Raw genomic sequence first — 26,688 nt, forward strand, 5'->3', positions numbered from 1 at the left:
CAGTAATTGAGAAACACTTTAGTTAAAATTAACTTATCTGTAGTGGAAAATGCATTGAAGTTTTAAGATATTATAAATTATGGTTAATAATATTGCAGTAAAATTCCTAGCATATTTCTTCACATTATTAAAGTGGAATAGATATTTAAACAATATTTTTCTTTTATGTAATCACTTTTAGGCAGTTGCCTGATTTTCTGATTTCATTATTATTAACCCATATAATAAATTTACATATAAACTATATAATAAATTTAATAGGTGAAGCAGTTGAGGAATCGGGCAGATGAAGATGCTCGAATGATTCACATGAGTATGCAGATGGGCAACGAACCCCCCATTTCACTTAGAAGGGATCTGGAACAATTAATGCTCTTGGTAAGTTGTTATATTGGATGGACTATCATCTCTCTCTCTCCGTTATTTTTTCCCTACCTTTGGAAAATTTCAGATCTAATATCTTAAATATGCAAGTGAATTCAATAAAAATGTAAATTTTTATTTAAAAGTAATTTTTGAGTTACAGGCATTTTCCCATAGTCTTTGTTTACTGTTTGCAGATTGGTGAGCTGTATAAAAAGAATCCTTTTAATTTGGAGCTTGCACTAGAATACTGGTGTCCCTCAGAGCCTCTTCAGACTTCCACTATCCTGGGTTCTTACCTTGGGGTAGCTCATCAACGACCCCCTCAGCGCCAGGTGAGCTCCTAGTTTTTCTACTTTTGTACTCTGGGATGGTAACTGGAAATCTTAAAAACATGAAAAATGGTATTTCCTGCTGTTATTGCTGTTCATGCAAATGAACACTATTGTAACCTTTAGACATTTATATTTTTTCCTTTTATTTAAGGAAATTGAAACTCTTAAATTGATCTGATCATTTTGGAGTTTATATAGTCAGCCTTTTATTAGATACTAGCTATGCATCGGAGCACTAGACACAGAAAATTGTCTAGTTTCTTTATGAGTCACTTACTTGGATTTAATTAGTATTTATTAACTTACTCTGTCCTCTATAGGCATGACAAAGAATATACATCATTCTTAGCAAGTTGAGGAAGATAGGAGAGGTAAAAATACTGCAGGAAAAAGGCTTAGAAGTTATAATTAATGACAGAATGCCTATGAGTCAGTAGATAATGTAGGAGAAAGTCCATTTTCTATCCTGTAGTAACTAAAGGACGCTGTGCAGCAGCAAATCAGATGGATTGCCCTATCTGTCTTCATCTCTTTGGGATTTTCTGTTCTAGATGTTTTCATGCCATATACAATTTTCATTTATGCTAGAGTCTAAGATCAGGACCCCCCTCTTTTTAACTGTATTTCTTACATTTATTGTTTCACTTTTTTCCATTTAAAAAGTTTTGGAGAAGGGTTTATTAAAACTAATTAAATATTTAAAAAAATTTCCATTATGAAAATTTTCAAACATATGGAAGAGAGAATAATTACAATAAACACCCAACATCTTAATTTATTTTTATTATTTTTTACAGCAAATGCCCCTTTCCATTTAATCATTTATTTATTGACTGCGTTGCGGTATGTGGGATCTTAGTTCCCAGGGATCGAACCCGTGCCCCCTGCAGTAGAAGGGTGGAGTCCTAACCACTGGACTGCCAGGGAATTTCCCCAGAAGAATTTCTTTTTTTTTTTGGCCTTGTGACTTGTGGTCCCTTGGTTCCCCAACCAGGGATTGAACCCAGGCCCTCAGCAGTGAGAGCATGGAGTCTTAACCACTGGACCACCAGGGAATTCCCCAACATCTTAATTTAATAGCTGTTAACATCTTGCCATGTTCACTTCCACTCTTGTTATTTCTACTGCTTTTATTTTGCTGGGTTATTTTAAAGTAAATGATAGGCAGCATGACCTTTCACCTCTATTGGTTAAGTTAGTATCTCTTAAAAATAAGGATATTTTTCTGTATAATCATAAAATTGTTATACCTAACAGATTTAACAATAATTTCCAGAGATCTGTAACATTTTTGGTTCTGAGTTCCAACTAATTAGTCTGAATAATATGTTTAGTTGTTGATAATAGATTTAAGGTATAAGCAAGAGAAAAGAGAAATCTAAGAAGTGGACTTAGAGAACAGGAGCGTAGGAACATGTATTGGCCAGAACACAAAACAGAATATGTTTAGGTTACTATAAAAAGTTCTTTAGGGTTCCTAGATCTTCATACTAAATTTGACTGGGATTTAGGAACTCTGGGTTCTAAGTGTACCTTTGAATTTGCTAGTTAATTTTAAATGAGTAAATTTCTTCAATTGTTTTACATATTTAGAATGTGAGTAGTCTTATGTTTTGTTATATTAAGATGTTTTTAAAAATGTACTTTATGTTCACAAAGATATTCTATAATTGCATTAAATTGCTAATGACAAACTTGAAAATGCAGTTTTTCATAAATAGAATACCAGATTATTTTGTCTTGGGTGGGGAGTTAAATGAGAGTACTTAATTCATTTTAGTTCATATGTAGTCTTTATTAGCTAGTCCATGTTGGCTTAAAGTTAAGGTATGCTTTATGTAAACTGTTGGTTTTTCCCTATTTCAGGTTGTCTTGTCAAAGTTTGTTAGGCAAATGGGTGACCTGTTGCCTCCAACTATTTATATTCCGTATTTGAAAATGCTCCAGGGATTGGCCAATGGGCCCCAGTGTGCCCACTACTGTTTTAGTCTACTCAAAGTCAATGGTAGCAGTCATGGTAAGAAAAATCTAGATGTTGTCTAAGTTTGTTGTGACATTCAGTATCCTTCTACCTATTAAAGCATATTGGTTATATGTGCTAGGTTCTACTGGGCGTATACGTTATTTTTATAACAGAGAGAAGCCCACTGCTGGCTTTATGTATGGCGATGCTTTGATTATGGTCTCACAGACTGGAGAGTTTCCATTTGCTTTATAAAATACAGTTCAGTTTAAGAAATGAGAATTAATATACATTTTTAAGAACACATCTGGTGCTCAAAGCAAAATATACACCTTTGCTACGTAAGTTTGATTTCTTTATCTTCATAAGTCCTTATTTTCTAAATTTCTGTTCTTACAGTTTTTCTCTCAACCCTCTCCCAATTTCCTCACTTAATTTTCAGACTTGAGTCTGGTTACACCAAAAATAGTGCAAAAGGGAAGAGAAAGAAATATTTATTAAACACTCTGTCAGGTAGATATTATTACTTTCGTTTTTACATGTGAGGAAACTGAGGTTTAGCAAAGTTAAGTAATTTACCGAAGGTCACGAGTCACAGGGAAGCCATGATTGGAACTGAGATCTGCCTGGCTCCAAGACCTGTGTTTTGACTATTCTGTCAAGGCTTCCTTGTCTTATCTGCTAGGCTTTTGCTCTCAGTGCTTGGTATGTAATAGAGTACTGTAATTTGCAAATCTATATTGTAGTTCTCTCTCTCTTTGGGAATTTAATTTAAGCTCAACATTTGGGAACTACTCATGGGAAAAGCAGCCCTGTATAGTTACGTGACAACACAGAGTACTGTCCTGGATTCGAAGTAGGTAACTGACATCCAAAGTAATTTACGTTTGCATTACATGGGCACCACCCAGTTTTAGTCCCAGGGATAAATTGATCCAGAGTTTAGTTTACAGAAGGTGTCTAACCCATTTTCAACACACAGCTTATCTAGGACAAAGGCAAACAAAGTTTACTGTTTTAAATTTATTTTCTTCCTCCATTTCCAAGCAAATGCTTAGACAATATTGAAAGGAAATTCTGTGCTGTGTTGTGTTTCTTTACAGTTGAAAATATTCAGGGGGCAGGCGGCAGTCCTGTTTCCTGGGAACATTTCTTTCACTCCTTGATGCTTTACCATGAACACCTCCGGAAGGATCTTCCGAGTGCTGATAGTGTCCAGTACCGTCACCTTCCTTCACGTGGCATCACCCAGAAGGAGCAGGACGGGTTGATTGCTTTTTTACAGCTCACATCTACCATCATTACTTGGGTAGGTAACCCACCCACAGCATGTGAGAATGTAACTTTATTTGTGTTCTAGCACAGTGGCATTGTAAGGAGCCCCCAAGTTTCCTTATAATGCTTAAAGTTTATGAGTGATAAATTTAGCATATATATTTGGTGTTCTGTGTTTTTTTTTTTTTTTTTTTTTTTTGTGGTTAGTATTTTATGCTATTCTGTTCCTAAGTTCTTTGTTTCTTCACCTTTAGAGGGTATAGTTCTGGTAGCCCCTGCTTACTGCCATAAGTGTGTATGAAAATAATAGCCTAAGCCTGAAAGAAAATAATCAGAAGGGCAAATAAGAATGAGCTGTTGGATACACATCCTTCTAGAAGGTTTCCTAGCATAGGTGTGGATATATAGGTTCTTGTGTATATACATATATATATATACACATAAAGAGTATTTTTAATTAAAAAGAAAATTTATTTACTGAATATTTTTTCTCATATCTATATCTATATCTATATCTATATATCTATCATATCTTCTTAATCCATTTATCTTTTGATGGACAGTTAGGTTGCTTCCGTATCTTGGCAATTGTAAGTAATGCTGCTATGAACGTTGGGGTGCTTGTATCTTTTCAAATTAGTGTTTTTGTTTTTTTCAGGTATATACCCAGGAGTAGAATTGCGGGGTCATATGGTAGTTCTGTTTTTAGTTTTTTGAGAACCCTCCATACTGTTTTCCACGGTGGCTGCACAGTTTACATTCCCACCAACAGTGTAGGAGAGTTTCCTTTTCTCCATATTCTCGCCTTTGTGTTATTTTTTTTTAATTTATTTTATTTATTTATTTATTTATTTATGGCTGTGTTGGGTCTTCGTTTCTGTGTGAGGGCTTTCTCTAGTTGCGGCAAGTGGGGGCCACTCTTCATCGCGGTGCACGGGCCTCTCACTATCGTGGCCTCTCCCGTTGCGGAGCACAGGCTCCAGACGCGCAGGCTCAGCAATTGTGGCTCACGGGCTTAGTCGCTTCGCGGCATGTGGGATCTTCCCAGACCAGGGCTCGAACCCGTGTCCCCTGCATTGGCAGGCAGATTCTCAACCACTGCGCCACCAGGGAAGCCCCTTTGTGTTATTTTTGATGATAGTCATTCTGACAGGTGTGAGGTGGTATCTCACTGTGGTTTTGATTTGCATTTCCCTGATGATTAGTGACGTTGAGCATCTTTTCATGTGCCTGTTGGCCATCTGCATGTCATTTTTGGAGAAGTGTCTTTTCAGGACTTCTGCCCATTTTTAGTCGTGTTGTTTGTTTTTGTGATGTTGAGTTGTGTGAGCTGTATATATATTTTGGATATTAACCCCTTATTGGTCATATCATTTACAAATATTTTCTCCCATTCAGTAGGTAGTCTTCGTTTTGTCGAGGGTTTCCTATACTGTGCAAAAGCTTTTAAGTTTAATTAGGTCCCATTTGCTCTTCTAGTTGTTTCTTTTGTTCACTAGAGCAAAGCTAAGTTCCTTAATCTGACATTCTCTCCGAAGGATAGGAAGAGTGTCTTCTAACTTACTGGTTTTTAAAGTAATGCTAAATAGTATTAAAGGTCGAAACATAAAGTTTGTAATTCTTTCTTTTTTTTAAATTTTATTTACTTATTTATTTTTGGCTGCGTTGGGTCTTCGTTTCTGTGCGAGGGCTTTCTCTAGTTGCGGCGAGCGGCGGCCACTCTTCATCGCGGTGCGCGGGCCTCTCACTATCGTGGCCTCTCTTGTTGCGGAGCACAGGCTCCAGACGCGCTCACGGGCCCAGTTGCTCCACGGCATGTGGGATCTTCCCAGACCAGGGCTCGAACCCGTGTCCCCTGCATTAACAGGCAGATTCTCAACCACTGCGCCACCAGGGAAGCCCTGTTAATTATTTCTTGTTGAATTAAAATGGAGTGATACTTGATACCGTGTGTGTGGGAGTGTGTGTGTGCGTGTGCGTGTGTGCGTGTGTGTGTATTTCCATTTTTTTCTCAGAAAAGGACAAGGTATTTTATTCATTCATATCTAACATTGTTCCAGAAAAGATGTAAAATGCCTATGTAAGATTTATGTGACCCTGGAAGACTTTCTCTGTTTGTATGTATTATTTTCCATTCTTAGAGCTGTCAAAGTAATTCTACAAAGGCTATCTTTTCTCCATTTTTTACACTGACTGAGCTAGTGATCTGATTTGATCTACTGGTAGAGTTCAAGCATTTGCCGTAGGCTTATCTTTGTTTTAGTATGTATTAAGCCTATGAATACTCAGTGTAAGTGTTAGCAATTTAGATGATTACTGGTCATTTTTCTTAGCTTTTGAAAATGGAAAGTCTCTCTTGTTCTTTTTGTATTCAATACTCAGAGTGAAAATGCTCGTTTGGCACTCTGTGAACATCCTCAGTGGACCCCCGTGGTGGTGATTCTGGGACTCCTGCAATGCAGTATCCCTCCTGTATTAAAGGCCGAACTATTGAAGACACTTGCAGCGTTTGGAAAATCTCCTGAAATTGCTGCTTCTCTCTGGCAGTCGTTGGAATACACTCAGGTAGTATTATGAGCTCTCTTATTTACATTATTACAGTTTGGAAGTGAGATTTGATAATATTGTGCAAGCAAGTGCATCCAACTGAAACGTATAGTATACCACGAACTTCACAGATAGAAAGTTATGATTTTGGTCCTAAGCATAGCATCAGAAACTAACAGGCTTGGGTTTTTCTCTTGGATCAGCTGACAGCTTCACTGGGTTACTGGAGACTGGTTCTTCTCTTTGTTTTTCAGTGTTTGTAAGATTAATAAATTCCTCAACTCTGTCTTTGATACTAGGCTGATATAAGCCTTCAGAAGCCATCTGTACTCATTAAATGTGGGAGATGCCTATTTTTTTTGCTGCTTCCTTCTCTGCCCTTCCTGTCTTACAGCAGACGAGTGAAGTGTCTCTATCAACTCTTATTTCTTTAGTTATAAGCCCTATTGGAATTTTTATGTCAAGATAGAGTTATTCTATATGTGGTAAAGTAAAAAAAGGAAAATAAGAATGTGTCCTATAGAGATTTTTCTAGTAAAATGGTTAGGAGGAATATATGTTTGTCTTAGAAATAATACCACATAAGGGAGCCTATGATTCTGACACATTGGTAAAGCTACTGTTTTGAAGCAGTATTCTAGTTGTTTTGTGACATACGTGTCCTGAAGATGTTAATGATACTTCATAAAAACAAAAATTAAGGGAGTTGGTGTGTGCTGGAGGCTTGGCCACTTTTAGTTTAGTGTTGATACTTCATTTTTTCATTCATGAGCGTGTCAGTACTTATCATTGTCCTAAGTGCTTCTTTATACCTAAGATGAAGTGTGTTTGGGTGAGATTTCATCTCATAAATCCTTTTAAGGTTCATTCCTGGAATATCTGAGAGGAAAGTTGCTGAAAACACATCTTGTGTGCACTTAGAAATTACCAGTTTTCTGAATCCCAGGTAATTGGAAGTTCTCCCTGAACCTGGATGCAATTGCTAATGAAAGTTCATCAGAGACTTCTCAGTTGTCATTTCTGATAGACATTGTAAGATGTAGGATGTGGTGGGTGTTGTATATGAATATTATTGCAAAGCTGCTTCTTTTCATTGATAAATGAGTGCTCCTAACATCTAATTCTTATTATTTTAAGATACTGCAAACCGTAAGAGTTCCAAGCCAGAGGCAAGCTATTGGTATTGAGGTAAAGCTTTCCTTTTAGTTTAAATGCTATATTCATACATTCACATGATAAAAAGACTAAGAAAAAATATTCTTACCCTATTAGGTTTCAGTAATTTTCAACTTTAATGTATTTTCATTTGAGGGTTTTTTGTGTTGAAATGGAGATGAAACTTTTTATGAAAGAAATCAAAATACTTTTGGTTTCGGAGTTGGAAAGGCATGTTAGATGGCAGCCATCCAAACTGAAAGTTTGGTTTGAACTCAATTTAATTAGGCTACTTGGGTCAACCCTAAAGTGAGAATTTACTTGTTTTAGTTTCTTTTCTTCTCTCTACGCCCCCTTCCTCTTTTTTAAAGAAACATTTAAGGTTTCCATTTTTAACTTTTGTGTCTTTACCTCTAAATAAAAAATGATAATATCTGTGTGGGTCTTTGGGTGTGATATTATACCGATATTAATGAGTTAATGTCTGAAAAATGCTTTGCACTTTATAGCTGATGGTTTTATGTTACCTAATTTCCTTTATTTTTCTTTGGAAGGTGGAACTAAATGAGATAGAATCCCGATGTGAAGAATACCCATTAACTCGTGCCTTTTGCCAGCTAATTAGTACCCTGGTGGAGAGCTCCTTTCCTTCTAATTTGGGCGCTGGACTGCGGCCTCCCGGCTTTGACCCTTATTTGCAGTTCCTTAGAGATTCTGTGTTTCTCCGATTCCGTACAAGAGCTTACCGGAGAGCAGCTGAAAAGGTTATGTTCAGAGAAAAACTTTTGTCTCCTTACTCATTTATTGCTGCTTTTTCTTTTATTAGAGGTACAAGATGCTATAAGCTCATTTTAGCTTTTGAAAGTTAGTAAAATTCATAGTCTTATACTGACATATCCATGGTCTGATTGGTTTATATGCATTAAAAAATAAATTAAGGCATTAAAACCAAAGCAGTGACTTTTTAGTGATCAGTAATTTAATTGATATGAAGTCATAGTCATTTAGATCCTTAATTGAACAAATTTTGACCAAAATTGAACCAAAAGTGTTACACCTTTGGCAGTTGGAAACACACTATCCTTTATTGGGATGATTTTGATTAGGGATTGAAATAAGTTTAAACTTGCACACTAATTTCTAATGATTAGTAGCACTTCTGGGTTGTGGAGTCTGGTTTAGTGGGAAGGCATATTGTGATTCATTAGGTATGTTTGCCGTGGATAGCGGCTGAGGGAGCACTGACATTTATGTACATATTTGCTCTGGTTGCAATACACTCACAACTGAGCTAAATGTATATATCAGCTTATGTAATTCTAATATTACTGCGAGGCAGGTACTATTAATATTCCCATTTTACAGATGGAGGCTTAGCAAAGTTAAGGAACTTGCTTAAGGTCCAGGACCAGGATTTGAACCTAGGACTCTGATTCCAGATCCAAGCTCATAACCACTAAGCTATGTAAGAAACCATTCCAGGTTCTGATGTAATTCACTTTAGTCTATAATATTGTTTATTGGTTCACAGACTACCCTTGGATATATCTTGTAGGGACATTTCTGCTTTATTTTTATAGTTTGCTGTTTTTGAACCTGTTGGGTTTATTTGTTGTATTAATGATTATAAAATAATATAGTTCATGCTAATTTGGGAAATTAGGAAAATATAGAAAAATATATGAAGAAATTATATCACCCATAATCCTGTTGCCAAGGGAAGGTTAACTATTATTCTTTTTCTTATGCATATCTACTTAAACTGAGATAATGAGCTGCATTAGCTTGTATCCCTTTTTGGCCACTAAACATAGTATTATGAGGATTTTTTTCATGCTATTAAAGATTCTTTGAAAACAGTCTTTTTAATGACTGCATAATCATTACTTGTATCTAGCATAGTTTATTTTTCATTGCCGTATCATTGGACATAGTTTGTTTCTAATATTTAGTCCCAAATAACTGAAGTTTATTTTTTGTCAGTTGCTTTAGAAGTTTTGCTTCTCATGTGGTAGAAATAAACACTGAGAGGGGTATACATTTTATTGAAGCCCTAGAATTACCTTGTTTTTATTTTTATTTTTTTTAAAGGTTAGACTTTATTTTATTGCCTAGATTCTATTTTTTTAAAAAATTATTTATTTATTATTTATTTTATTTTTGGCTGTGTTGGGTCTTCGTTTCTGTGCGAGGGCTTTCTCTAGTTGCGGCAAGCGGGGGCCACTCTTCATCACGGTGCGTGGGCCTCTCACCACTGCGGCCTCTCTTGTTGCGGAGCACAGGCTCCAGACGCGCAGGCTCAGTAGTTGTGGCTCACGGGCCCAGTTGCTCCGCGGCACGTGGGATCTTCCTAAACCAGGGCTCGAACCCGTGTCCCCTGCATTGGCAGGCAGACTCTCAACCACTGCGCCACCAGGGAAGCCCAGAATTACCTTATTAACATATGTTTCCTTATTGGATGAAAACTATAACAGCAGCCATGCCTCATTAATAAAAGTCATTTCAGATGGATAATGGATGCTGATCATTGCAATCTCTTCAACAAAATGTTCTGATACTTTTTGGCATTTCTTTTATATATCTTATTTGCCTTTTCTTAAAAAGGTCATTATGACCTAAGGGTTTAGACCTTTAGTCAGCAACTTTCTTTCCGTGTTTATTATTTTTCACCCATGCATTTCTATGTTTCTAGCACTACTGCTCTTCCCAGCTACCATTTATTTCCCCACATATTACCCTAAGAAATTTTCCCTCAATTTTGTGAATTTATTTCACTAGGAAGTCTTCTTAAGGTTTAACTTACATCTTTGTATTTTAGAACACTAGCTTCTCAAAAACAGTGCTTTGGATTGAGATAAATAACTATAAACAGAGTGTTAGAGGCAGTGTGTATATTTATTAATCCTAAAATCCATTATTATGTGGTGATAAGCATTTTTTATTTAAACAGATTATTTTGAAAAATTTGGAAAATAGAGAAAAGTAAATAATTTTTAAAAAATAATTAAAAAATGATTGTCCCAATTCTCAATATCAGCCGTGATAAAATAATGTACAGTGGAAATAATGACTAAAGTAATATTTAAAAAACCACCATGTACAGTTACCAAACTCAGCCTTATTAAAATTCTATGCAGTGGATTTTTTAAACAGTTTAATTTTATTGTCTGTAGTTATATATATTTTCCCTTTGGCATAAATATTTTTCCTTGTTGTTACATAGCTTTTAAAAACATTTTAAAGAGGTGATAATGAGGTCATTTGGGGGAAGCCTACCAGTGATTCTTAACTTTTTTTTTTTTTTTTTGATTCTTAACTTTGGCTAGAGCCATGAACACTGGTCTGGGAATTAGAAGTGCAGGGCTGGACCTCTAGCACGTTTGCTTGCAAACTTTATGGTCTTGGGGATATCATTCACTGCTCTGAGCTTCACTTGCTTCACCTGCAAAATAAGTGTTGATTAAATGAGGTGATTTCTCCGATCCTGTCTAGCTGAGATTCTTAGAGAAACTGAAATATTTGACACTTTGGAGAGGTGTTCAAATCTGGTGTTGTTTAATTATAAATTGACTATGGCTAGATACTGAGTGCTTTAGATTTATTAACAAAGCCCAAATATCTGCTATAGAAATGTTTCTTTTAGACTAATGCTTTTACAAATGTTTTACCTTGAAAAATTAGCCAATCCATTGTCCTTTAGCAAAACAAAGCAAAATGAACTGGGATTTCTATATTGCTTAGCATAAATAAAGTAGAAAGGGGACTTCACTCATTTTCTAGAGAAAAGTGGGAGGAATGAAAAACTTAGCAAGGTTATCACCTTGAACTGTTCCTGTTATTGAAATATTTATGTTTTTCTATAGTGGGAAGTCGCTGAGGTTGTTTTGGCGGTGTTTTATAAATTGCTCAGAGATTATGAACCTCAACTTGAAGATTTTGTAGACCAGTTTGTGGAACTACAAGGTAATTTAATTCTGTCACTTTCAAACAAGGTGTCAGCTATTTATAAACCTATTTATAATTTATAAATTATTATACATAAGCTATAAATTATAAATTAAGTTAAATTATAATTTTATGTTTTTTGGTGTATTGTTTAAGTCATTTTGATTGTTCTGAGCAAGATAAAATAAAGTAAAATTTCACTGAATGGAGGAGTAAGAACATTGCCTTACAGATTCTTTAGTGAGTTAACATGTAACATGTGAACTAACTGCTATGTGCAGATCAGCTCTTTTGAAAATTACCACTGTATATAGTTGGTGTCACTGTCTCTAAATTGAAACTTGCCTTCATCTGTTTAGATACCATTTAATTTACAAGTCTCACATATTTCAGAGAAATCAAGGGTGTGACAAAAATACTAATTCACCATCTTTTGCACTATGTTATGTTCTATTTAGGAGAAGAAATCATAGCCTATAAGCCACCAGGATTTAGTCTGATGTATCATCTTCTGAATGAGTCACCAATGTTGGAGCTTGCTCTTAGTTTACTGGAGGAAGGCGTTAAGCAGCTTGATACCTATGCTCCTTTCCCTGGTATGTGCCTGAATGTCTTCATATATTGAAAACAGTTTTGCTGGTTTTGTCTTTTGTAAACTGAAGGTTTGAAGTAGATGACCTCTGAACTTCCTTTTCACTGTAAGATTCTCTCTCTGTATCTACAGTGTTGTTTTAGTGAGTCATACAATGAAAGTATATTAAAAGTGAAAGCAGACTAAAGTACAGAGACTCTCATTATAACTGTCTTATTGCAGGATCTTTGGTAGGTAATCATAATTATCTCTTATCACTTTAACATCTTTAACATGTCTAACTTTAAATTTTTTAATTTAATTAATTTAATTAAATTTTAATCTTTGTTTTGTTTTGTTTTCTTCACAGTATTTGTAAAAGCCCTTACTATAGAGTGTGGTACATAGTGTTCAATAAATTTCATTTACTATTACTACTAGTTATTATCATTTATTGAGTGCTTACTATGCATTTGGCAATTTTAAAAGCACGTTACATGTATTAATACATTTAACCTGTACAAAAGCCCTATGTGGTAGATGATATTATTTCCATGTATGAATAAGGAAATTGATGCATAAAGAGGTTTCACATCTTTCTCCAGGGTCAGGACTGTGATTTGAACTTAGGCAGTTTGGCTCTAGAGCACATGTATTTTAAATTTGAATGGTGGGATTATAGGTGACTCTTGTTTATATTTTCTGCTTCTTTATTTTCCAGATTTTCCACAATGGTTATGTATTATTTTAAATCAGTTTCTTGACCTCAGCACCATTGGCACCTTTGGCAGAATAATTCTTTAGTGTAGAGGCTGTCCTGTTGTCCTCTACCTACTAGATGCCTGCAGCACATCCCTTGTTGTGACAACCTAAAGTGTCTCCAGATATTGCTATATGTCCTCTGGGGCCAAGCTCACTCCCATCCGAGAACCATTGCTCTAAATAATCAGGGAAAGGATACAGGAAAAATTACTGCGAAGCCATTGCATTAAAGTAATCTGAGTCACAAAAGTTACCATGACTTGTCTGGGTGAGGAGTTTTGTGAAGTTACTGCTGAAGGTTTGAAAACTTGAGGTCTTTTTGAATCTGGAACTTGTCCTTTATCTTGTTTTCCTAATAATTGATTATGAGTTTCTAAGATTCATGTAAAACTTTCTAACTTTGATTTTGCTCTGTAGGGAAGAAACACCTGGAGAAAGCAGTGCAACATTGCCTTGCACTTCTCAATCTTACTCTGCAAAAGGAAAACCTCTTTATGGATCTCCTAAGAGAGAGTCAGCTGGCTCTAATAGTCTGTCCTTTAGAACAGCTATTGCAGGGAATCAATCCCAGAACTAAGAAGGCTGATAATGTGGTGAACATTGCCAGGTAAGTTCCATTTGTAGGTAGAGAAATGATGAAATGAATGAGATGGCATTCTAGCTTTGATTTCCAAATCTTGTCAGATCCCTAATGCATCACTTAAAATTTTTGTCTCATTTTATTATTATCTTCTTTTGCTTCTCTGATTTTAATTACTCTGAACCTTATAATTTCTTTTTCTTCTTTTTAACTTACTCTTTTTTTTTTTAAGTGCATTTAAAAAAAAATTATTTATTTATTTGGTTTACTGGGTCTTAGTTGCAGCAGGCATGCTCCTTAGTTGCAGCTCGTGGGCTCCTTAGTTGTGGCATGCAAAGTCTTAGTTGCAGCATGCATGTGGGATCTAGTTCCTTGACCAGGGATCGAACCCAGGGCCCCTGCATTGGGAGCATGGAGTCTTAACCACTGCGTCACCAGGGAAGTCCCTTTCTAACTTACTCTATGTCCTAAAAATTTCTAAGTACAAAATGACATAATCTTAATATTGTTTGTCTCCTCTTGGGAAATTGGATGTTTGGAGGATAGGGCTGGGGAGCAAACTTTTCATTGTATAATCTGAACTTCTGGTGGTTTGCTGGCAGTGCTTGGTGTTCCATGACTTGTGGAAGCATCTCGCAATCTCTGCCTTCACCTTTACACGGCATTCTCCCTGTGTGTGTGTCTGTGTCCACATTTCCCTTTTTTTATAAGGATATCAGTCATTGGATTAGGGTTCTCCTTGATGACCTCATCTTAGCTTGGTTAATTATATCTTCAAAGACTCTATTTCCAGATAAGGTCATTCTGGGTTTGGCTATCAACATATGAATTTTGGGAAAACATGATTCAACCCATAACAGGTTACATCTAGTTAGAAGGGGAAACCTTTGTCTAATTTACCCAAAAGTGCTGTATGGGTAGGGGAAGCCCGGATTCTAAATGTTCTGTATCGAGAATAGTAAGAAGCAAAAATTTCATCACATAGTTCCTCAAATGTTCTCTTGTTTTAAAGATACCTATATCATGGCAATACTAATCCAGAATTGGCTTTTGAAAGTGCCAAGATCCTCTGCTGTATCTCTTGCAATTCCAATATTCAGATAAAATTGGTTGGAGATTTCACACATGACCAGGTAACTGATTCTGTTGTTGTTATTTTTTGGTGTTTCCTGAGTACATCTTATTCTTGTATGTGGAAAAATTCTGAGAGTAAGTATATTTGTATATGATGGGTGAAAGCCTACCCATGTGCTGGGCTGTGATTTGTGTTTGACGATAATAGCATTCGCAGTGATACTACATATACTACAGTATGTGATTATACTCTATATTATGGTATGTGACTGTATGGCCTAATGAGACTGTTGCTACTCCAGGCACATTAAAGTGATTATTAGGTTTGTAAATGCAACTTCTGTTTGTTTTTTGCATCCTTTGTTTCACCCTTCCTCAGTTGCCTCTGTGGTGAGTGAGCCTCTGCAATTCTGATTTCACTGTTGTGAGTTGTCTACTTCTATGGCTTTTTGGTGACCCACATTTGTGTCACTTCATTTGATACACTGGAGAATGTTTTTAGATGTTTTCCTCTTTTAATCCAATTTATAATAGTTCTCTTTCTATTCACTGAATAGCTATAACTGGGGAATCTGCTATTTTTCTTTCTCTTTATAGACATTTGTCCTTTTGTATTTTATGCTGGTAATCACTTCTCTTGCTAGTTGAAGACTATTATTGTCTTTCCATGTTTTGAAACAGGGAGTCTTCTGGCATTCTGGGTGGGACAGATCTTCATTTTATGTGTAACTGTCCCTCAAATTGCAGGACTCTTAGCATCCCTGGTCCCCTGCCACTGTCTGTCAGTAGTAATGTCTAGTTGTGATGACTCACAATGCCCCCACATATTTCTAAGTGCCTTCTGGAGTGGCAGTACTGCCCAGGTTGAGAACCATTATTTATAGTAAAATACAGATGTCTAATCTGGTTTTTGGATGAAGTTCATGAAACCACATAATTAATTAGGGGATGTTGAATGAAGATTTTCAGTTTGCTGGCATTCATTTGAGTATGAATTGTCATTACCAATTTTAGCGTCCTGCTAGAGTTCTTGTTTTTTATTTTTTTTTTATTTTTTTTAAGTGTATCTATTTATTTTTATTTTTTTTGGCTGCATTGGGTCTTAGTTGTGTCACGCGGGCTCTTCGTTTCGGCACACTGGCTTCTCTCTAGTTGTGGCTTGCAGGTTTTCTCTCTCTAGTTGTGGTGCACGGGCTCCAGAGCGTGTGGGCTCTGTAGTCTGCGGCATGCAGGCTCTCTAGTTGAGGCGTGTGGGCTTAGTTTCCCTGCGGCATGTGGGATCTTAGTTCCCTGACCAGGGAACAAACCCCCCTGCATTGGAAGATGGATTCTTTACCACTGGACCACCAGGGAAGTCCCCATAGCATCCTACTAGAGTTCTTAAAGGAGGTAAAGTAGTATCTAGTCTCTCAGCCCAGAAACATAAAACTGGTGTACATGTACATTTCTAAAGACAGAAGATGAGAATTTTATTTTATATTTTAGTTAAGATCTGATAGCATTGAGTATATAATGAAGAAGTTATGAAATAGCAATTTAATGTTTTTTTAAAAAAAACTAGTTTGATTCTTTGGGAAAGAAAATTAGTGAAGCAAGTTTTAAAACCAATAAACTTTAAAAGTGTTTGTTTCTTTATTTCTATAGCAAGCTAAGTGGCACTCAGTTAAGGAACTCAGTTTTATATTAATTAAAAATGTAACTAAAACCTAAATACTTTCCTTGGAGCAGATTTGCCTTTTTTCTTTATAGAAAAATGTTTATAAATATATATCATATTTATCATAGTTTCTCTAATATTTAGTCATTTTAAAATCTTTATATGACTTCAGAGTGTAAGTCAGAAGCTGATGGCTGGATTTGTGGAGTGTTTGGATAGTGAAGATACAGAAGAATTTGTACGTCTAGAAGAGGGTATGTCTTAGATTAACATGTATATTTTTTATTTTATGTAAATGCTTACTATAAAGAAAACTGTTGAATGTCTAGTGGTGATGTAAGAGAAATTTGAGAATTTGCTAGCATAAAAGTATATAAGGCTTTTGGGAAACCTCTTAAATCTGAACTTAATGTAATGGCTAATCAAGGAAACCTCTTAAATCTGAACTTAATGTAATGGCTAATCAAGTAAACTAAAACTAAAGAAAACATGGAGGTTTGGGATACAAGTTTTATATTTTTCCATTTGATTTATGTTAACTTTTTATTGTTTTGTGATTTCCACATTAAGGATCAGAACTTGAAAAGAAATTAGCTGGAATCCATCATGAAACAAGAATCCACATCTTGAATCTTCTCATCACCTCTCTGGAACGCAATCCACCAAATCTTGCTCTCTACCTATTGGGCTTTGAATTGAAGAAACCTGTCAGTACCACAAACCTACAAGACCCAGGTATAGCCATTAAGACACATAGGCATTTATTTCTTTTCATATTTATGTTGCTAAATGGTCATTTATTGAATTCCAGGCTCATGGGATAATTCACTGAAAGAAATAAATAATGTATGAAAGGTAATGTGATGGGCCAATCTTTAGGACTTAGATCAAGTGTGGACAAACTAAGCCTTGAAAAGTTAGTATTTAATAAATTTTCTGTATCAATATTTGAAAGGATGTTTATGGTAGGGTATATGTGTATGGAATTTAAGTTTTATAAAGGTATTTTAAGGTTTTTAATGCAGACATTTGAAAAGAGAAGCTGAATTTCCTTTTGGTTTTATGCAGGAGTGTTAGGTTGCCCTCGGACCTGCCTTCATGCCATCTTAAACATCTTGGAGAAGGGAACTGAAGGGAGAACAGGCCCGGTGGCAGTGAGAGAATCTCCTCAACTCGCTGAGCTGTGTTACCAGGTATACAGAGGGCTGCACTTTGTAGCACTTAGGAGAAGAAGCTTAATTAGATGGTTGATTCCATCGCAGATATGAAAGTATAACAGTATGACTGAATTGAAATGAGTTTCATTTAGAAGTTTGACCAGTCTTTCATTTATGGATAAAAATCCTGTAGATCTACATGATCCTATATGTTGATCATTTGAAAAATAAGGGAAGTTGGATGCATTTAGACCAGATAATGTGGGAACTTTTCAAGGATGCTGTGTTTCAAGTTGTTTCTTTTTGGTGACGAGAGTAGTAGATTTGAGTCAGAAGACCTCTGGTTCCTATCTCTGCCCCTTAACTAGCTACGTCACCTTGGGCGTGCCATGAAACTTCTCTGAGTTTTTAATCTGTGAAATGGGCTGTTGTGAGACTTACATGAGAATGCAAGAATGTAAGTGAAAGTACTTTTTAAGAACCATGTAAATTATGCAGCCCTACAGCTATATGTAAGGTGGTAGACAGTGAAATTAATGTAAGTTTAAACTGTAATGAGAACTGTTGTCTTACTTGTTTTATTCTTTTGTTTATTTCTTGTTTTATTCATTTTATAAGTGTTTTAAGAACTAGGCTTTATAAGATACGACTAATTTCTCAATTTAAGTGACACCCTGATTCTCATTTTCATGATAAGAAATGCGTCATTAACTTATAGTAACATGGAGATTTTTCTTTGTTATTTTCCTGTTTTTCTTTTTGTAATTCTTTACTGTTTTCCTCTATCCTCTAGCTATCCAAACAACCCTTCACTTCTAAGTACTACAGCTAGGTCTTCCTGTGAATCCCTTAATTTGGGAACAAACTTGATGTATATTTTAGCACAGTGTTACAGATTTTGACATATTTAGGTAGAAGCAATTGATAAGGTTAATCATCTGGGTTAAAGGAGTTAGGCAGGTGAAGTAAGTGAATGAAACCAGATTTAAGACAAATAGATGGGGAGGGGAGGGAGAGGACAATCTGGCAGACTGGAGAGCACATGCCCTGCTACTCAGCCCCTGCTCATTTTTACCCTGTTGGGATGCAGGCCCTGGTTTGCCAGAACCTCTGATTTTCGAAACACTGTACTGGCCAAACAAAACATGTCTAAACCAGCAGTCCGCCAGTTTATTACACGTGCTCTGACTTTGCTACTCAAAATGTGGACCAGCATCGTCAGCATCACCTCTTGGGAGCTTGTTAGCACAGAATCTCAGGCCCCTCTCCAGACCTGCTGAGTCAGAATCTGCATTTTAACAAGAAGCACTGCTCCATTTTTTATGAAAGAGGCTTCCTTTACCTCTAGGTTTATTTATTTGTTTGTTTGCTTGTTTATTTATTTACTTAGGCTGTGTTGGGTCTTTGTTGCTGCATGCAGGCTTTCTCTAGTTGCAGCGAGCGGGAGCTACTCTTTCTTGCGGTGCGCGGGCTTCTCATTGTGGTGGCTTCTCTTGTTGTGGAGCACGGGCTCTAGGTGCGCGGGCTTCAGTAGTTGTGGCTCGCGGGCTCTAGAGCACAGGCTCAGCAGTTGTGGCGCACGGGCTTAGTTGCTCCGCGGCATGTGGGATCTTCCCGGACCAGGGGACAAACCTGTGTCCCCAGCTTTGGCAGGCAGATTCTTAACCATGGTGCCACCAGGGAAGTTCCAACCTCTAGGTTTATACTTCACTATGCTTCAGGAAAAAATTAAACCTCTAAGAAGAGCTTGTTAGTTTAAAAATAAATTTGATCATATGGAAGGGAAATAATTTGGGCCTTGTTGATACTTTCATCATCCAGCAGTATGAGGTCTTCTGGTTGAAGAGTTGACACTGAATCTTGTGCCTTTGCTCTCTTCACTTTAACAATGGAGATTTTTCCTACCTGGTCTTGGGAACTAGGAAGTGTATCACGCAAACCCTTGTAAAGTGGCTTGTCATGCTTTTGGAACTCATTATTGTGTCCTTCTCCCTCTAATAGTATTACTTCTCCCATATCTGAGCATATTTGAGCATCTGTTCTTGAATCTTCTTAACTTACCATCTAATATGAATAACTTGGTTTTGTTTTGAGAAGTTTAGTATAGAGTGTCAAAAACAATATCAAAGCTGTTTGAAAGACAAGCATACATCTGCAAGTACTTAAGCTTTACCTTGTGTTCCCTTCTTATCTTTACCTTGGGTATACATGTTATTTATTTAGGTATGTTCAGTAGACATACAGTTTTGTGGCCCCCCCCCCCCATAAACTTTCTATGCTGCTACAGTATAAATTACACTTAGGTTGTTTCTAGTCTTTTTACTCTGCTTTACTCAACATCTTTAGTTACCTTTTGTTATTTTATATTTTTCTTAAGACTGTATTTCTAGACACAAATTGAATTTATAGTCCATTGTCATTACTAGTTGTATAGTCACAGCGGACACTGAATTGGTGAATACTGAACCATTGCTCTTTGGGAATACATAGGGTTAGATACCTGCAAGGGATTCTCTGATCCCAACATTTTTATCAACTGATTAATACATAACCTTGGTTTTTAGAAGTTACTTCTGAGTAATTTGCTACTAATAATAGTTAAAATACTAAAACTTGTTAATTAACTACATGTGTATATATTGGAGTTGGCCAAAAATGTCATTCGGGTTTTTCATAACATCTTACGGAAAAACCCGAACAAACTTTTTGGCCAACTCAATATTAATATATTTAGGGTGATTTCAAGATTAGTCCTATAGTACTGTTGTCAGCATTCTCCAATTGTATTCCAGTATATTTTGAGTTAGTGTGCCAAGAACTGCATGTAACTCTGAGCTTTTATTTTATATGTACATGTGTTTATCCATTTTGCTTTAGTTGCTAATGGGTCTTAGTTTCCACTTAGTAGATTTAAGTTCGCCTTTTATCTTAAAATGTATAATATAAAAAGCTGATTTGGGAGTTTTCTTATTTTACTGTAATTCTTTAGGTGATATATCAGTTATGTGCATGCTCTGATACATCTGGTCCTACTATGAGATACTTGAGAACCAGCCAGGACTTCTTATTTTCTCAGTTGCAACATTTACCATTTTCTAACAAAGGTAGGACATTATTTTCCCTTATTATTAAAACAAATCTGTAAAATATGTGTTGAGTGATTTTAATTTCATAACAGTTGGGGGTAGCAGTTTTAGAATTTGTGGAATTCTGTTCTCATTTTATTACTTTGCTTCTTTGTTCCTTTGGGTTGCTTTTGTAATTTGTGCTTGAGAAACCTGATGTTTTAACTGCCAGCATAAAATTATTTAAAAATAGCCTGTTAAGTATGGAATTTAATCCTTTTACTAGCAAATAAAATTTTAAAATTGTGTTGAAGGGATAAGAAAATATTTATATAAAAAGATTTTGGAAATTTAGATTTTTTGAGTGAAATTGTTTCATAAAAATCTGTTTTACTTTTGTTTCTTGTGTATATATTGAAACCAATTCAGGTCTTGAAATGAAAAATAGAAAACTAATTACGATGGAAACTATTTATAACTTTAGTTTATTGGCCTGATCAACACAGTTATCCCAGGCTACCTATGTTTTATAGGATTCTATTTTATATAATTTTCTTTTTGATCAAGTTATAAGTTTTCTGAGTTCATATTATATCCAGACAGTAGTGGTTTTATTGAGTTTTTTTAAAGTTTATTTTGCATCATCTTTATGTTTTAGGAAATCTAGGCTTACAAATTTCATAATAAATTTCCATTACTAGTAATTATCAGCTTCTGTTTACTTTTTAGAGTGTGGTGTGAGAGACTGTTGGGAATTACCTAGTGGCAAAAATTTTCACTTCATTTTCGTAATAAGTGTATTTTATTTTTAGCCCTAAGATTTTGTTTATAAGAAAGTTTTTAAGAAACCCTTTTTAATACCTAATTAGAAAAAAACAGTTAATATCTTGCCTATTATGCTTTGTACTTTTAAAAAATTGATCTAGCTTTGCTTGTAATCATTATTACTAGCAGTAGTAGTAGTGTTTGGTGAATTTTATATTTATAAAACTGTCATAATTTAGGACTTCAAAGCCAGGCATATTGAGATAATATTGGATTCAAAAACTTCTATTGTATAAGACATTCCCAGTCCTAATTATATATTAGACCAAATGTCCTTCATAATCTCAAGACATCATAAAATTATGCAATTTAGATTTATTTTAGTTTTTAAAAATGTATTTGTTTTCTGAAATAAGAATCAAATTTTATGATAGTGTTTTTTTTTAAACAAGTTAAATATTTGAGAATTACTTGGGTTTTCTTTTTTATTTTCGTGATTCAAGGATTTATTAAGTCATACATGCAAAACGTACTGCTAATCGCATTAGCAAAAGATCAATGTAAAAACACTCCACCATTCTGCAACTGTCAGCTTAAAAAATTTTGTTCTAGTGGTTGAAAGGTCCAAGCTCATATTCTTGCCAGTGGGTAAGTTGTGCAGAACTTTGTTAGCATGAGCACAGGGTTGACAGAACCTCAGAGATCCCAAGGAACATCGTTCGGGCAAGGACAGGAAGCGTGTGTGCACTCAGTGAGGCAAGCGGTGGGGGGGTCAGTGTTATTAGTCCAGGTGCAGTGTCGGTGATCTGGCAAGGTTTACAGTTTAAGAATATCTGAAGTATTTTAAAAACTGTAAAGCTGCAACACATGATTTTTATACCTAGTTACTAGAAGACCAAGGAAAGCACTTATTGGCTTTGAATAAAGTAACATGAAAACAGGAATGCACTTTTACTAATCTACAAAAAAATTTTTCTAATGCATATTCAGGAAGATTTTATAATACAAGGAGGCATATTGCTCATTAAGAAGGGGTTCTAGGGGCTTCCCTGGTGGCGCAGTGGTTAAGAGTCCACCTGCCAATGCAGGGAACATGGGTTCAAGCCCTGGTCTGGGAAGATCCCACATGCCACAGAGCAACTAAGCCCGTGCACCACGACTACTGAGCCTGCACTCTAGAGCCCACAAGCCACAACTGCTGGGCCCGCGTGCCTAGAGCCCGTGCTCTGCAACGGGAGAAGCCACTGCAATGAGAAGCCTGTGCACCGCCAACAAAGAGTAGCTCCCGCTCGCCGCAACTATAGAAAGCCCACAAGCAGCAATGAAGACCCAATGCAGCCAAAAATAAATAACTAAAATAAATAAATTTGTAAAAAAAAAAAAAAAAGAGGGGGTTTCTATAAGAAAAGCACTTACTAAGTTTGCAACTATGAGAATGACCAGGTCAAAGATGCATTAAATGCCCAATTTCAGGAGGGATAGGCAGGTTTAAGGAAAAGGAAAAGGTTAAGAAAACACTTACTGATAATACTGACCTTTCTTCATCATCTACTGCAATTGACAGAAATTAACCTTTTAAAACTTTTACCTGTGACACTTTTAAAAGTTTTATTATTACGTATACAATGTAGTGTAAATTAATCTCCATATTTTGTTAAAATACTGTCTTCATCCTCTGATCACAAGTGTTCCACACACGCCACCCAGCGCACCCACGGCCAGAGCAGAATGCTTCATCGGAGGGAGCACGGGAGTAAGAGCTCTGTTCAAAATCTCACAAAGGCTAATACACTAATTTGTTCTAGAAATCTCACTGTGAAATCAAAAAGATTGATCCAAAGAGCCGAGCTGTTACATTCATTCATTATGATGTAAAGTACAATGTTAGGTAGTGAACATGGGCTGGTCAATCAGGATGCATTAAATGACAGCATTTCAGGAAGGAGGCTGTACTGCTCTTCACGTCTGAAACTCTTTAGCGAGCGTCTGCATCTCCTGCCTCAGAAGCTACAGTCTCTTCCAAGCAAAGGTCTTTAAACAGTTTAGTGGTTAGTGTTCTTAGCCCCGCAGTGCAACTTAGTTCACAAGGTATTTTGGCAACTCTTAATCTGAGCAAGAATAGGGGCTTTGAAGAATAAAGCTTTAAGGAAGCTTGTCGTTTTAGGGCTAAACTTTAATAGAATGTGAAAGTTTGAACTCTTACACTTTAAACCAACAAAACCTGGAAATTACTGATTGGTTCAAAATGGTTTTATGGAAAAACTAATCTGTAACAAAAACTTGGCATTGAGTGCAAAGTCTTCACCGTCTGAGCAAAGCATACAAAGGGTCCTGGGGGACGGGACAGGCAGGAGGGCCCCAGACATTCACAACAGCAGGCATTTTCTCTTTCTCTGCTTGACGGGAGGTGGGCAGAGAACTGCCCAGATAGCTTCATCAAAAACTGTCTTGAGGCCTCGCTGCATGAGCGCCGAGCACTCCTGGCATTTGATGGCACCGATCTCCTTGGCCATGGCAAGCCCTGCGGGTAGGTGATGGGTGTCAGCTTCTTCTCCTTCAGTTTCTCAATTGTGTCTTTATCATCCCTCAGATCAAGTTTCATCCCCACCAGGATGATAGGAGTGTTGGGACAGTGGTGTCACACTTCAGGGTACCACTTTGCGCGAACATTTTCAAACGATGCAGGACTCACAAGAGAAAAGCAAATTAAGAATCCATCTGTTTGCGGATAGGATAGGGGGCGTAATAGGTCATAATCATCTTGTCCAGCTGTATCCCACAAGCCCAGATTCACCAGTTTTCCATCCGCCATAACATTGGCAGAATAGTTGTCAAAGACAGTGGGGTATACTCTCCAGGAAAGGCATTGGTCGTGTAACTGATGAGGAGGCAAGTTTTACCTACAGCGCCATCTCCCACCACCACACACTTGATGGCCTGAATCTGTTATGGTAGACTCAGAATCCTCTACATCTGTGTGAAATTATTCTGTTGACAGAAACTTGATTCTCTTTTGATCTTCAATTGCTTTTGCTCACCTTTCATACACATATACTAGTTTATTTTTTCTCCCTTGGCATCTGTTTTTTTTTCTTTTTTAATTTTCTAGAGTGATAAATTACTATGGTGCCAATTTTCATAAATTATTGGCTATGTTACATGGGAAAATAGCTGGTGAGTTACGGATTTTAGGTCTGTTCTGATCTTGTGTTATTATACTGGGAAGCTAAACATTCATATTTCAATTCCAGAATATGAAATATCTATGCTGAACCAAATGTCATGGCTGATGAAGACTGCCTCGATAGAACTAAGGGTGACTTCTCTGAATCGCCAACGGTCACACACCCAGAGGCTCCTTCACCTCCTACTGGATGACATGCCAGTGAAACCATACTCAGGTGAACATGTGTTGGCATTTGTATTGTTATGCTGCTGACTGGTCTGTGTGAATGCAAGCTCAGATCTGAATCTTATGGTTAGTATGTGATTGTAGGCCAAACAAGTTCTTTCTGCCTTTAGAATTCTTTTCCTTAAAACACAAAATCACCCATAATTGCCATTTTATTGTTGTTTGGAGCATTCACATTTTGCTGTATTCATAGGCACAGATACACAGTGGAGTTTGTCACACTGAGCCAGCATGACCCAAGATACTCTAATACGTATTTTGCATGCCAATTAAGCATAAGCTTTCCTAATCATCTCACTGGCATGATTGGGTCCTGCCTCTTTTGGGGTTCTGATTATGCTCTCTACAATTGTGAAGTGGATCTCATAGAGACGGAAAGAATTAGATGAATGTTGTTGATAAGTCCTCATCATCTTTGCATTTTAATTATCCATTTGCAAGGGGCTCTTTGACCTAGAAACAGTGACATAGAAATAAAATACCTTGTGTTTGTTATTTCCAAATAAATTTTATGAGTGTGTTGTTCTTTTTCTGATCTGTTATTACTGATGCTCCAACAGATGGGGAAGGAGGAATAGAAGATGAAAATAGGTCTGTCTCTGGGTTCCTGCACTTTGACACTGCTACAAAAGGTAAAAGCCCTTTGAATTTGTAATAAATTTGTAGATACGTTTATATTAAATTGCATAAAATTTCAAGAGGTAATTAATGCCTGTATCTGCAAATTCTGAACTGATGTAGAAAAGCTATATAAAGGATTGCTTGTCATCAAAAAAAAATTTTTTTATAACTAAGATGATAGGATGGGAAAACAATATTTTTGCAAATGAATGTATTAGAAATAAAATCCAATTTAGATTTCAACACAGTCTTCAATTTCCAGACTGATGTCCTTTCTGAACATAGCGCTGTCTTTGAGGGTGAGCTGAGTACAGTGGTTAGCTCTTCTGTTCAGTGTCCCAAGTAAAATAGAACTACTTTTTATTATTTCTAGTACGTCGAAAAATTCTCAGTATTCTCGACTCCATTGACTTCAGTCAGGAGATCCCCGAGCCTTTGCAATTGGATTTCTTTGATCGGGCCCAGATTGAACAAGTTATTGCTAACTGTGAACACAAGAATTTACGGGGACAGACAGTCTGCAATGTCAAGGTGAGCGTTTCTTTAGAGCATGTGCAGTATCAAGTGGTTCAGACTTTGAGTCGTTAAGGAAAAAATAACTTTTTATTTTCTGATAGAGATATTGGTTTATTGGACTGGTTTTCACTTTTCAAACAGTCAGGAAAGAAAACTGAATAGGCCACACTAATTTTGCCTCTATAAAATGTTCCCTATCACCTTCCTCTTAGTAGTCATGCTACCCAGCTATAACTATGGAGTGGTTTTACCTATTTAACTCTCTACCAGGTAAATGGTAATCACCTCACTAGTAGGAAGAAGCTATCCCGTGCAGTTCCACTAACTTTCCTGCCACAGACGCTCTTTGGTACCACTCTCCGGCATGTGAGGGATATACTGTTTTTGACAGAAACTGGACAGTGCCACTATTAGATTATACATAAAGGTATCTGAAACTTTTCCCTCTAGGGCAGTTTAGAGTAATTGCTAGGTTATTGTTCTACCAGTGTCTGAAATGGTCTTATTTTTCTCTCATTTCTCAATTATATAGCTTCTTCATAGAGTTCTTGTAGCCGAAGTAAATGCCCTTCAGGGTATGGCAGCCATAGGACAGAGACCTCTACTAATGGAGGTAAGCCCTGTTGAGTATATGTTAGTTTTAACCTTTTAACTATTTAACTACTTAAATTGCCAGTTAGAAGACAAAACAGTGAATTGACTTCTAGTTCATTATTAGTAAACTACTTAAAAGTTAAATTTTAATGGTATCTTTCACTTTTGACTTTGTGACTGTTAAAAGCTGAACTGAAGTTAATGTCTGGATGCCAGAACAAATGACATCTTTTCTGCTAAGCTAGTTGAGGATTTTGTAACCTTTTCATATTGTGTAATAGAGTTCACATGCTCCCTATCAGCGAGGAAGGAGTCATTTGTCACCACAAAT

The 26,688-nt window shown here is 36.4% G+C and overlaps 1 protein-coding gene and 1 pseudogene across 5 annotated transcripts in view; one reads left to right on the plus strand and one right to left on the minus strand.

Moving 5' to 3' along the window:
• NUP205 (nucleoporin 205) overlaps positions 1-26,688 on the plus strand; it is a 93,415-nt gene that overhangs the window by 24,082 nt on the left and 42,645 nt on the right. For all 4 annotated transcript variants that reach the window (XR_014266812.1, XR_014266813.1, XR_014266814.1 and 1 more), the window contains exons 9-27: positions 262-378; positions 561-698; positions 2,565-2,715; positions 3,765-3,970; positions 6,319-6,501; positions 7,621-7,671; positions 8,193-8,402; positions 11,502-11,601; positions 12,042-12,179; positions 13,334-13,523; positions 14,509-14,629; positions 16,400-16,481; positions 16,798-16,962; positions 17,296-17,420; positions 20,374-20,488; positions 24,466-24,615; positions 25,187-25,258; positions 25,621-25,778; positions 26,296-26,376. Coding sequence is in view for 1 of the 4 variants with exons in the window: in XM_082472848.1 (XP_082328974.1) it covers positions 262-378; positions 561-698; positions 2,565-2,715; positions 3,765-3,970; positions 6,319-6,501; positions 7,621-7,671; positions 8,193-8,402; positions 11,502-11,601; positions 12,042-12,179; positions 13,334-13,523; positions 14,509-14,629; positions 16,400-16,481; positions 16,798-16,962; positions 17,296-17,420; positions 20,374-20,488; positions 24,466-24,615; positions 25,187-25,258; positions 25,621-25,778; positions 26,296-26,376 (2,553 nt within the window). In the remaining 3 variants the exon portion in view is untranslated. The remainder of the gene's footprint in view (positions 1-261; positions 379-560; positions 699-2,564; positions 2,716-3,764; positions 3,971-6,318; positions 6,502-7,620; positions 7,672-8,192; positions 8,403-11,501; positions 11,602-12,041; positions 12,180-13,333; positions 13,524-14,508; positions 14,630-16,399; positions 16,482-16,797; positions 16,963-17,295; positions 17,421-20,373; positions 20,489-24,465; positions 24,616-25,186; positions 25,259-25,620; positions 25,779-26,295; positions 26,377-26,688) is intronic.
• On the minus strand, positions 20,495-24,354 carry LOC309666460 (ras-related C3 botulinum toxin substrate 1 pseudogene; annotated as a pseudogene). Its single transcript has 2 exons — positions 24,337-24,354; positions 20,495-24,157 (listed from the first exon to the last, which is right to left on the minus strand). The product of its transcript is annotated as a ras-related C3 botulinum toxin substrate 1 pseudogene (transcript).

The sequence above is a fragment of the Balaenoptera physalus genome (genome assembly GCF_965194825.1).
Source record: "Balaenoptera physalus genome assembly, chromosome: 8".
NCBI lineage: Eukaryota > Metazoa > Chordata > Mammalia > Artiodactyla > Balaenopteridae > Balaenoptera > Balaenoptera physalus.